This window comes from Neomonachus schauinslandi, chromosome 2 (assembly GCF_002201575.2).
Source record: "Neomonachus schauinslandi chromosome 2, ASM220157v2, whole genome shotgun sequence".
NCBI classification, from domain to species: domain Eukaryota; kingdom Metazoa; phylum Chordata; class Mammalia; order Carnivora; family Phocidae; genus Neomonachus; species Neomonachus schauinslandi.
The window spans coordinates 145,074,368-145,087,054 of record NC_058404.1 but is presented as its reverse complement, the minus strand read 5'-3'; the positions used below and the strand labels follow the sequence as shown (position 1 = coordinate 145,087,054).

General features: G+C 40.9%; 1 protein-coding gene across 3 annotated transcripts in view; it reads right to left on the bottom strand.

Moving 5' to 3' along the window:
- Positions 1 to 4,768, bottom strand: part of RASSF6 (Ras association domain family member 6) — a 33,617-nt gene extending 28,849 nt beyond the window's left edge. For all 3 annotated transcript variants that reach the window (XM_044912705.1, XM_044912704.1, XM_044912706.1), the window contains exon 1: positions 4,696 to 4,768. In XM_044912705.1, the coding sequence (XP_044768640.1) occupies positions 4,696 to 4,763 (68 nt within the window). In that variant the 5' untranslated portion in view covers positions 4,764 to 4,768. The remainder of the gene's footprint in view (positions 1 to 4,695) is intronic.
- Between the last annotated feature and the right edge of the window lie 7,919 nt (positions 4,769 to 12,687).

Here is a 12,687-nt window from a genome sequence, read left to right as displayed (position 1 = left end):
GCTCAGGGTCTGGGGATCGAGTCCCGCATCGGGTTCCCTGCTCAGTGGGGAGCCTGCTTCTCTTTCTCCCTCTGCCTGCCGCTCCCCCTGCTTGTGCTCTCTCTCTCTCTGTCAAATAAATAAATAAAATCTTAAAAAAAGAAAAAGAAAGGATATATATTAAGTGACTTCCTTGTTTCTCTTCTGGGCATCCTCCATATATTCCACACTCTATACAGAGCACAGAGAACACACCGTAGCTTCTGCTTTACCTAACATACTTTTTAAGAGATGCTTTTCCCTGTGTCCTGTCCCTCACCCACACTGGGTACTTTTACTTTCTGGAACTCTGAGCTCCCTCTGGCTGTAAGGATTTCAAGCAGTCTCCCCACGTCAGGAATGCTCTCCCACTCACTCTCTTAAACTAGTTTGCCCCCTCTTTGTTCAGATCTCAGGGAACGTGCCCTCCTTAGACTAGGTCCGTATTCTCTAAAGGGTCCCTTTCCTTCTGAACACTTAGCTCAGTTTGTTATCAGGCCTTCAGACCTGTGGTTCTCAAAGTGTGATTCCCAGACCAGTAGAACCTACACCACCTGGGAACTTAGACATAGGAATGCTCACTCCAATCCAAACCTACTGAGTCACAATCTGGGAATGGGGCACTGCCATCTTTCGTGTAACAAGCCCTCCAGGTGATTCTGGTGAAGGCTCAAATTGGAAATCTGTAGCTTCAGGCATCTCTTGTTCTGTTTTTGCAAAAAAAAAAAAAAAAAAAAATTCCATATTCGTTTCTAGTACAACTTCTGGCTTATGGTATGTTCTCAGCAATTGTTTTGTGAAGAAAATATAGAAAATTAAATCCTGACCTATTTTTTTTTTAAGATTTTATTTATTTATTTGAGAGAGAGAGAGATAGCACGCAAGCAGGAGGATGGGGCAGAGGGAGAGGGGGAGAATCTGGAGCAGACTCTGAGCTGAGTGCGGAGCCTGACATGGGGCTCAATCTCACGACACTGAGATCACAACCTGAGCCGAAATCAAGAGTTAGGCGCTTAATGGACTGAGCCACACAGGTGCCCCCTGACATATTTTTAGAGGGGAAAAAAAATCTTTCACCAATGTCACCAACTGACATATCCAGAAATTCAAGTAAATTCCATAAGTTAATGTATTTCTCATCTCTGAATTTTGATTTTATCAGATTTTCTATTGAAATATTTTCAGTGTATCTTGGAGAGATAGATGATCTTATTTTTTAGCTGACCAAAGTGATAAAATAGGTAAATGTGGAATAAGTAAATTTTATTGGGAATAACAGTCATATTGGTATGCTTCATGACTGTCAATGCTCATTGAAAAATATTTTATATAAAGAAAGCTTAATAAATGATCTTTTTCATGTATCTGGGGGGACATTATTGAGCATTTTTTGGCATAGTAACTAACATGATATCCAATTTTCATAATGAAAATTCCTTTTGTTTTCATTAGGTCATCAAACCTAATAATGGAAATGTTAAAACAAATTTTTAGAAACAATCCTCACATAGAAAAACATTTCTCATGTTCAAAGGAAATGGTCCCAAACAGGTCTCGAACTTTTGGTCCCTGACTTATTTTAATATCCTGACTCCTTAAAATAAATATGTCAGGGAGGGTTCTCTCATCCTTTGTTAAAGACAGTCCAGTGGCCTTCAGGAGAGTGGTGCCCTCTTCCTAAGCCTACTGCAGACCACGCTGGGGCACGCAGCGTTTGCTCCAGTTCCTCTGATCGAGAGAAGACCCTGGCCATGGAAACTGGGCAAACATTGCCCTCTGGCTCTCCTGGCCAGGTAGGAGCAGCCTCTAGAACACTGGCTCTTTGTGCTGAATTTGTGCTCAGAGGTGCAGGTGGCTGATTCCTTTGTTTCAGCAAAGGGTGCCTGGGCAACATGCTTGGAAAAAGACACTGTTTGGAATAATGCACTTTCGGCTAAACGTTATTACATCATGCTAATTAAAGCTCTTTACTGAGGATGGGAACGCACATGTGCCTGGTGGTCTGCCGCTGCAAGGGTCTGTATTAGATTCCCAAGTAGGAGAAAAAGTTACCATTCCGAGAATGAAATCTGATCTGCGTTCTCAAACCGGATTTGAACACTTTTCAAGTACACGGTTGGCATTTACTCACCTCTAAAGTGCCCTGATTTCAGCCTAGGACCTGAAGTGAAAGTACTTTGAAAGCAACCAGATGGAACCATTTTTTAAAACTCAGCTCACTTAGAATATTTACCATGTGTTGCACCAGAGCAGTGATGACCCCAGGCAATGAAACGACAGCTGGAAACTTAGTCATTTGAGCATGAAGCTGACTTCTGCCAACACCCTTCACCCAGGGAAATTTCTGAACTCAGAGAATTCTCATTCAGCAGTAAGACATAAATGTTATATTGCTGCTACACTATTAATATCACGACCTCTGATTTTATTGATCATATGTAGCTCTCATAAAATTTGCTGAAGCCAAAATTTCCGTTAAGCAGATCCTATTTTCCTAGTAATTTCCATTATTTTTCACGTATTTCTATGCAGGGAAATAAAAATCCCTTCATAAGCTTGTAAATTCTGTCTCGTTCACCTAGTATGGAGTGGGAGCTGAATGACTCCCTGTCCAGAGAATAAATGAATGGAAGTGTTCGGTAGATTTGTGACACGTTGGATATCACAGGTGGTCAGTGGTATTCTTATAATTTCTGACAACTGACAACTCTTTATAATTTCCCCTGGCTTTTGTTTATTTCAGGTGGTCAGAAGTTCTCAAACGTTAATCCCTTCCTCCTCCGGGCAGTGGTTCTTAGACCGGAGTATGCATCCGAATGACCTGATTAACCCGGGATCTGCACTGTTACTAACTTGTCTGATTGGGGGGTGGGTGGCCCATGGACCGCATTTTGAGAAATGCTATCTTTAAGTCTGGTGTTTGTGTAAATGTTACAATATTTTATTTTACCACCTGGAGCTCCCATTAATAAGTGGATATCGGGGCCTGAAAGGGGCTCTGGGTTACAGAAGGTAAACGATCAGTCCTCAGTTTGGTCAATTCAAAATATGACACAAAATAAGGGTCACTAGAATCTCAGACCCTCCCCCTCCCCCACCAAAATGTGGTTTCATTGTCTCTTCCGTCAAAATATACGCAGAATCTGACCTTTTTCTTTAACCTCCACTAGTGCCCCCTAGGCCCAAGGCACCATCATCTCGACGCTGAACTATCAGCTCCTTGATAATTTCTCTGCTTCCATCCTTGTCCCCCCTTCAGCCTGCTCCTAACAGGACAGCCAGACTGACCCAGGCACTCATGTGCTCAGTATCCCTCAATGGCTTCTCCTGTCCTAAGTGGGCAAGCTGGAGTCTCACAACGGCCTGTGAGATCCCGCACGCTCTGGCCCATGATGTCAGGAACCTCAGCTTCTGCTGTCCTTCCCTCTTCGTTTCCCCACACTGGCTTCCTCCACTCTTAGAGGCATGCACCTGCCTCAGGGCTGTGACCTCGCTGTCCCCTTTGCTCCCAGCCAGCTACCTGCACAGCCTGCTCATTCGCCTCCTCCAGACTTTTCTTCTAATGCTACCTCCCCACTGAGGCCTTCCCGGGCCATCTGCAAGGACATCATGACTCCCTGCTGTCCTCCTCTAGCCCTCATTACTCCCTTTTTGCTTTATTTTTATTCTTCATACCTTTCGGCATCTAATTATATATATTGTTACTCATTTATCTTACACAGTCACTGTATCCCCCCCTTTTAGGAGGCAACCCCATGAGGCTAAGGGTTTTTTTTGGTGGGGGGCTCATTGTTGAATGCTCAGGGTCCAGAAGAATCCCTGTCCACAGGGAGCAGTTAATAAGTACTTGAGGAATGAATAGATGGATCCACTATCTTCTACTTTACTCTTCTTCTCACCTCGTATAAGTCATATGTATCCTCCAGGTGTGACTCTAATTCCATTTTGGACCATAGTTGTTCTCTCTGCTTTCCTATGGCCCAATCCGGCATCATTTACATCCATTTCCCTCTGTCATTTGTTTGGCTTTGTTCCTCTTCCTGGTGAGACGTGGGTCCTGTTCCAGGACCCCTTGGTTTCTTTTTTCTTACTATGTCGTCTTTCTCCTCATCCACTTCTGTTCCAGCTTAGCCAACTCAGTCCTCAGCTTTACTCTTACAGCTTTCAAGTCCCTGCTCTATTGTTCCCCAACCAATATAATAAGATGCTATTTGCTGTGCACAAGAAAACAACTGTGGATGTCCCGTATGTTGCATAACCTAATATCAAGGGGGACACAGTGAAAATGAAGTGTGTCCTGAGGAACGAGGGAGGGAGAGAAGAGGAGAGAAAAACCTGTTTGGGGCCCCCGGACTAATTCTTTGGCTATATCATTTATGAGGAGCCTGAGGCGTTTCCTTGAGGCTGTTCCTGAGAATTCTGCCAACTATGAAAATAGAAATTTAGTATTTAGTGAAATTAGACCACTATTTAGGACATACAAGTGATTGTTCCATGAGAGGTTATGGGTTAGCAGTCTTTAACCATATTTATTCAAATTCCTATTCAATGTCTCCACCGTTGATACATATTATTGATTTTTTTGGTCATATATCACGCTCAGGATGACACGGTGTGAGGGCAGAATCCACAAATGACGATGGAGCAGCATAACATGTAATACAGGCGTATAATTACCTGGTAATGAATGTCCTCTCATTAACGAAGATCCACGAAGAGTGCTGATGAGCCATGACAGTCCTCATTTCCCCTTTTCTGAGGTCATCTGAGGATACCCTAAGACATTAGAATAATATTACTGGCATATTCGTGTGATGCATTCAGAAATGAGTTTCTGACTTAAATTGAAATGCTTTGTCATGTCCCTAGCATGTAAACGTATTTCAGGAAAATTTTTAAGTAGTGTTTCATACATGGGCATGAGGGTTGGCTTGGGGAGGAAAGGGAAGTAAAGAGCCTTCTTTTTTTTTTTTTCCATGTGCCATGGATCTTATACTCTGTATGTGAGCCACTTTATAGATGTTATTGTGCTTAATCCTCAGACCATCCCAGCAAGGTGTGGGTATTCTTACCTGTATTTCTGACACTTTGTAAGTAATGGGACAGATCATTCGAAGCAAAGTCTAAATGTCTTTAAGACCTCTACTTTTTGCTTTCCACCAACATTGTTTTTGCATTTCAGAAAGGTTATACAGATTAAAATCTTTGATTTCCTATCAGTTGGTCTGTTCTAAGATTCTTTTCAAAGACTTTTTCTATATCTAAGGGAATTAAAATGAGGATAAGTCAGATGTCCTCCAAAATGTTCAATGGTGAGAAACTAAGCTCAGAGTTCAGAGTTGTAACTACAACTTGCTTTGAGTGAGTTTCCAAATGGCAGCCTCTAAACCTTTGTTTCATAATTGTTCACAAAGTGACTTGTTTGAGAACAAGTAATAATGTGTTCTTTGCTCTCGCCCCCACTCCCCCCATATAAGTTTTCAGAGGTTTAGGTGTTTTCCTCTGTTTTTCTTACTCGATATGTGCTTTTGAGAAAAATCCATTTTATCTCTCATGATATACTTCCCATTTAAAATTGAAAATTATATTCTTCATGTAATTTAAGGCAAATAAGTAGTAATAGAAGAGGAACATATGATTTAATTAAAATAATCTCTAAAGAAAAATGGGCATAAAGAGGGCATATGAAAAAATACTAAATGAACCAGAAATATATAACTTGACATACGGTCTTCCTCTTGGTAATGAATTTGAGAGGCGGACAGCTATGCAATAGAGAGATAGGGAGAGAGAAAGGCAGACAGGATAGAGTGATATTTCTAAGAAAGTATGATACAAACCACAATGCTGACCCATGATAAATGCAAATGATTTGCAAATGTGTAAGTGAAACCCTGGATCAAAATTGTGCTGAAAATCACTTTCCAGTGGGTGGCCATATTAGCTACGCTTTTGGTAATGAATGTATCCAGTATGGCTAAATTTGGCATAACTCCTGTAAGAAATACGATTTCTGAATTTTTAGTATTTGATTTGGAATCACTCTAGGGATTTTTTTTTCGTTTTTCGATTTATCCACAGTTCTGATACTACCAGGTTTCAGTGATGCAGAAGTTATCTTCCTGTTTTATCTTTCTATAAAGGCACAGATGTGCTCAGGATGTTTGAAAGTGCTGTTTCTTGGTGCAAAGGTTACTTTTTATTGAGAAGTATAAAAAGGAGGGGAAAAAAAAGGAGAAACTGTATAAGGAACTTTGCCTGGCTTGGAATGATGTTTCTGAAGCCTTGCTGGTTTTATATTTTATAGTAAAATTTCCTGAAATTTATGAAAAAATATTAGATGTCTTGCTGTTATCATATTTTTAAAGAGAATTTCCAAAGACTTGTGAAAAAAATTTTCAGTCGGTTTTAAACTTCTGCTTCCTAAGCAATTCAGTGTTATTTTCTTTAAGAAGATATTAAATTCCCAAAGGCTTCTACAATCCCCAAAAAAGACATTTTATAATCATTGAAATGTTTTGTCAACGTGGGAATACAAGATAGCTAAAGTAGAGAAGAAATCCTAGGGCAACGTTTGGAGATGTGCAGAAAAGAGGAAAATGTACTATGTAAACCGAAAAACTCCAGAATCACTGTCCCCAGGCAAGGAAGGATTGCCCAATTTGGTAAGTCTGTTTTTACAGTATTTCTAGAATGAGTTCTCTCCTATATGAGTCTGTGCAAGGGAAGACATTTCTTCTATTGCAGCCACCCATCCCAAATTGGCTGAACCCTGCCCCAGTCCTGCAAACACAATTTTAAGTTTCCAGGCAGCTAAAATCAAGCTCTGACTCGCAAGTGCTGATTAAGTGTGATGTAACATCCTTCAGGTCTCCTTCAGGCTCTGGAAACCGTGGTCAGACATGAAAAACATCCTCCTTTATGTCTTCATCTAAATGGCATTAGGGTGTGACCAGAGATTTTCAGTATAATATTTTCTAGTCATTCCGTTTTGCCGAATTAAATATTTAATTACTATTGATTCAAGCCTATAGAATCATAGGGGATATCACCAGGATAAAAAGTTAGGCTAGAGAGAAATGTTTAATTTTTTATTTAAAAAAAGAGGGGGAGGGACTTCCTCCTTTTACTTCCAAATTAGCTTAGTTTGGTTGGAGTAAGGTGTTTAGAAGGAATTGCTTGTCCTCTTTCTCCAGGAGAATAGCAATCCCCCCCACCCCATCACCCAAAGGAAGGAAAAAGGAAAAAGAAAGGAAAGCTATTTTCACAAAATCCCTGATGCATAGTCTTCTTATAGCACGTTATTTGAAACTATATAATCTATTTGAAAGCTATGAGCACATCTGGCCCGGCAAATTGTAATAGTCTCTAAGCTGAGTGCTTGGCTAATTTCCCTTTATGCTTTTAGCATTCTGACCATCACATCATCTTCTTGTTCACAAACCTTCCTGGGATCTCATTCTTAGCAAATACCATCCAAGTCTTCCAACCTGACATTCAGGTTTTCTGCAATTCCACCAACACTTACTTTTCCAACCTGAAAATTGAAGCTTTTCTCAAATACCAGGCCTACTAGTCTAATGGATCTCAAAGCACTGAGTCTCTTCTCACCAGTTAGTTACCTCACACGAGAGGGCCCTCGTCACCAGAGGCTGAGGTCCAGATTTCTGCTTCTTCCTCATCTCTGCTCAAGTGGGACCTTATCAAGTCTCCCCATAGCCTATTATCTGCACCTGCTCTGATGCCATTTTCTGCTTTCCACCTTCTACTGTCGTTCTTGATTTATACCTTACTTCTTTTCCTACTCATATCTTCTTTTTTTTTTTTTTTAAAGCATTTTCTTTTTTTTTTCCTACTCATATCTTCTTGCTCAAAGACCGGTGCTCGTCTAGTTGGGCATATATCCTCTTTTTTTTTTTTTTAAAGCATTTTCTTTTTTTTTTAAAAAAGATTTTATTTATTTATTTGAGAGAGAGAGAATGAGAGACAGAGAGCATGAGAGGGAGGAAGGTCAGAGGGAGAAGCAGACTCCCTGCCGAGCAGGGAGCCCGATGCGGGACTCGATCCTGGGACTCCAGGATCATGACCTGAGCCGAAGGCAGTCGCTTAACCAACTGAGCCACCCAGGTGCCCAGGCATATATCCTCTTTGATAGCTCATCACTGGAAGGGGGTCTCAAGGAGGACTCACGCTGGAAGGGACGGGAGCTTAGCCAGGCAGATTAACTCTCTGTAGGTCAGAAGTCACATGGGTGTTTTAGGCTGCCTTGGGACAAAAACGTAGCATGTTCCATGAGTCCAACCAATCCCAGTTACTCATTCATGGGATTTGGTCTGGGCTGTTTGGTTCTACAGCCCTTGCTCTTGCTTCTAAAACCGGAGTTTTGCCCCTAGACTTTGTCATTCTAATCACCCACAAAAAGGGTTATTGTTGCCCCCTAGTGAGAATCCCCCAGTGGTGACCTCACTGTCCAAACACTACCATCTCCTGGATCCCAATTATTTACCATCTATCCTTTTAATTTGCCCCTCCCTGTACCTCCCCTCCCACATTCCAGTGGCCTATGTCTTGCTAAATGGTTCATTTTCTTTCCTCATTTTCTCGGCCTCTTAGCAGCATTTGACAAGGTTGATTGTTTCCTGCATTTGAAACCCTTTCTTTTCTTGAGGTTTTCAGACAAAGCAGTAACCACAACAACTTGCCTTATTGTTTTGTTTTGTTTTGTTGCTGTTTCACAGGTCTCAACATTTTAGTTTCTTCTCTGGAATCCTCTGTACAATCATGGGATGCTGGCTTGTTCTACTAGTCCATCCTCAGCTATGTCTTCTTCCGTGTTTGTGCTTTCTCCCAGGTAACTGAATCCATCTCTAGCCCAATCTCTCTGCTGAACTCCAGACTCCCAGACTCATGTCGGTATCTACTTAGTCTCTACTTGAACGTCTAACAGCCATCTCCATATCAATCAACATGGCCAAGACATGGCCACAGACTTTCTTCTGTTTCCAGAATTCCCTCCTCCACAATTCTTTCCCATTTACTCAATTAGGCACCATAACTAAGACTCAGTTTTATTTTTTCCTCTTTCATTATAACCAGATTCCAATCCAAAAGTAAATCTTACTGACTGTACCTCCAATATGTCACCTGAACCTCAAAAGCTTTTATTTCCAATGCTACCACCCTGAGCCAAGTCATCATCGTCATCTTTCTTCTGGATTTCTGCATCAGCCTCATGACTAGTTTCCCAGAATCCACGTTGTGACTAGTATTCTATTGCACACACAGCATCTAGGGTGATTAAAGACCGAACAAACGTCATCATCCCATGATTAAACACTTGCAACAACTTCCAAGAATGAACTAGAATAAAATATAGCCTCCTTATGATGACCCACAAAATCCAGTCAATCTCTTGAGTATTCATTCCCTTATTTTCCCCATGGATTACATTTCATCTATGTTGGGGATTTTTGCTGGTTTTCAGTCACTCCCTAAGCTCATTCCCATTTTAGAGATTTATACTTGTTGCTCCTCCTGGGAGCACCCTGCCCTGAGCCTTTCACATCTATTTCCCATCCTGCCAATCTCAGGCCAAGTATCTCTTCTCTCAAAGGCTTTCCCTAAGCAAGTCTCAGTCAGCCACTACCACATGATTTCCATGTAGGTACGTGACAGCATCTGAAAGGATCTCATCTATTTACATGTCTGTCCTCCCCAAGCACAACACGAACTTCTTTGGATCAGGGCTTTTTGTATTTACCTGTGTTCATCCAGCTCTTAGAATTTTGCCAGGAACATGGAAGGAATTTAATTAATATTTGCTGAGTGGCTGACTAAATGTAAAGTTGCAGATGTGGCCTGAAGGATTTATTGTTAGTTATAAAGTTTTCTTGACTTCATAGTTAACATGATAGATTTGCTGAGACTAGAAGTTGGGTATATATTGAACTGGAGAATCACCAATGGAAGGTTCTTACAATCACAAAGTGCCATTGACAGTAATGGGCTGAAAGCCATTGCAAGAGCTTTCTGGTTAACTCCCTATTTGTATTTATAAGAAAATAGCTCAGGTATCATTAAAGATCCCAAAACATTACTGTGGAATTATATTGTCAACCTGTGAGCTACGCTGAAGCAAGTCAGAAGATTTCAGATGTGATTAAAGGATTTCAGAAACCCTTACATTATTTTATGACCTTAGGAAGGAGGACAGTTAAAATGAATTTATGGAAGAAAATAAAAACAGGATAAAATTCTTGTTCATGGGCAATATATGCTAATTGAACAGGAAATAATATTGACTATATAAGCAGTCCAAATATCCGAAAGGTAAAAATGTAATTTGATCAAAGTCTCATTTGATTATTAATTATCAAGGTGAGAAATAGATCTGTGAATTCAAACAGTTTCCCCTCTCCCATTAACCATGATTCATAGCAATTTAAAATCTGGTAGGACCTTTGTGAATATCTTCTAAATTATAGAGATTTGGTAGATTTAAGGGTCAGTGCTAGTTTCCTCAAAAGGCTTAAGAGAAGGACAACAGAGGTCATGATATGCAGAGATGAGGATTTATGAAAAAAGGAAAAATGATAATTCTAGAAGCCTAGAGGTCTTATGTTGGGACATTCGCAATTAGTTTGGTAGAACATAATAAACTATGCCTTGAGAAGGAAGGTAGTTGTTACAAATCTATGTACTTAACTGGAAGGGTAAACCATATAAGCTCTCTGGTCCTGAGGCCAGAGTTTATTGACTTAGGCTGTGTATGAAATAAGATTATTATTCAATAAGTTCGGTTATTTGTTTTTTCATTTTGTCCAGATTGAACAGAGCTCATGAGATAAGAAATCAGACAGGTCAGCAATCCAGTCCTGGAGAAATAAATAGTCCCAGAAGTACTAGGTAGGTCTGAGCTCAGATAGGCCTCAGTGGCTCAGCAGGGAAGGGCAGAGACAAGGAAAGGAGACTCGGTCTAAGCAGGCAGACTCAGCAGCTCAGGAGCCTGAGAAGGGCAGGATCAGACAGCAGCAGCTCACTGAGACCTGAGCCCAGCAGAGAGCATCCGTGCTTGGCCTGCCCCTGCTCTGTATCCTGCCTAGACGGGAGCTTGCCTGGACTGGCCAGTTACCAGAAGGAGGCCAGAAGATGTGAGGAGAACCCCAGCCCTGATGAACTCAAATGGGCCAGTCACCTAAAATACCTTCCTGTGCCCTCTCATGGATTAAATGGTTACTTGTTTAAGAGAGGAAACTTGGTTCACTCCTTCGTGTAGTTAACAAAGGGTTCATGAGCTCTCTGGGCCTGCTCCTGGTGCTAGCCCCAGAAGGGTAGCTTCTCTCTGGATCGGCAGCCCCTTATTCCTGGGGCCACTGGGTGCATGGGGTGTCAAAACAGTCATAATTTCACAACGAACTGAAAGAAAACAGGTGCTAATGTCCCAAGATTCCCCAGCCGAAGAGAATTTCTCCTGCCTCTGAGCTTACCCAGTGAAATATCTGCAGCTTTCTCATGATTTGCTGCTTTCTCTCTCTGACTATATTTTACTTTACTGAATTTAACTGTTCCTTTTGAGTAGGATTATTGCTTATTTCATTTCTGTACCTCCCAGAGTGAGTGTATGGATGCAAGTATATAGGGAAAAACATATGTAAAAGAATGAATATATTCAATATATAGGGAGATATATTAAAATATTAACCATAAAACTGTGAGCCATGAAATTATGAGTGATAATTATTTTCTTCTTGATTTCATATGTTCTTTCTAAATCATACACAATGAACATATCTTACATAACACAAACCATAAAGGTTACTAAAAAAAAATAAAGAATGGAAAATAACACATTGGAATAGCAAATGTATATTTAAATTATGAAGTAAGATTATATTCAGGGCTGTACACATGTGGTTTTTGTTTTTTTTTTTTAATATTGTTTTGGCCTGAAGAAGCAATGGAAAGTTACAAATATGTATTCAGCTCCAAAATAGAGATGTTTCCTCCAAGCTCTGACCAGGAACCTTGAAGTTAAGAAGAGCAGATCTGTATACAGTTATATGACTTCAAGGAAATGAGAAAAAAAAAAAAACATCGGTAATTGCACCCATTATCGAATTCTTAGTAAAAGAGGAAAAGAATCCAGAGAAGTGTGGTTTCTGGGAAACATCTGGCTCCACATTTTTCTAAAGAATTTACCTCATTCACAAAGATGGTAAAAGTGGGAAACCGGCATATAAAAACTACCACCTTATTAAGTGATATGTGTTGCAATTGGGAAATGTCTTACAGTGCTTGACTTTAAGACAGGACCGGACAAGATATAGCTCAAACACCCAGACATGTCACTCCCGCCAGTCCCAGTGGAACCCCATGTGAAATGTCACCCTTTGCTATTCTAGTGCGTACTGACAGGGCACTAACGCCATGGCTGGATTCTCCCCAGAGCGTCCTCAGGGGACAGAAGCTGTAGCAGAAGCACTCGAGCTTGCAGCCACCTCAGGACTTGAGGCATCTTGCCACCACTCAGTCTGGGAGGGAGCTGCTCAGTCTGCCAAAGGCATCTTCTGGAACTGCTGCTGTGGTCTAGCCCAAGGATTCTCTGCTTCATCTAGTTTCCAAGCGGAAATTCTCAGCTTGACTTCCCAGGGACTGTGAATCATTCTTCTT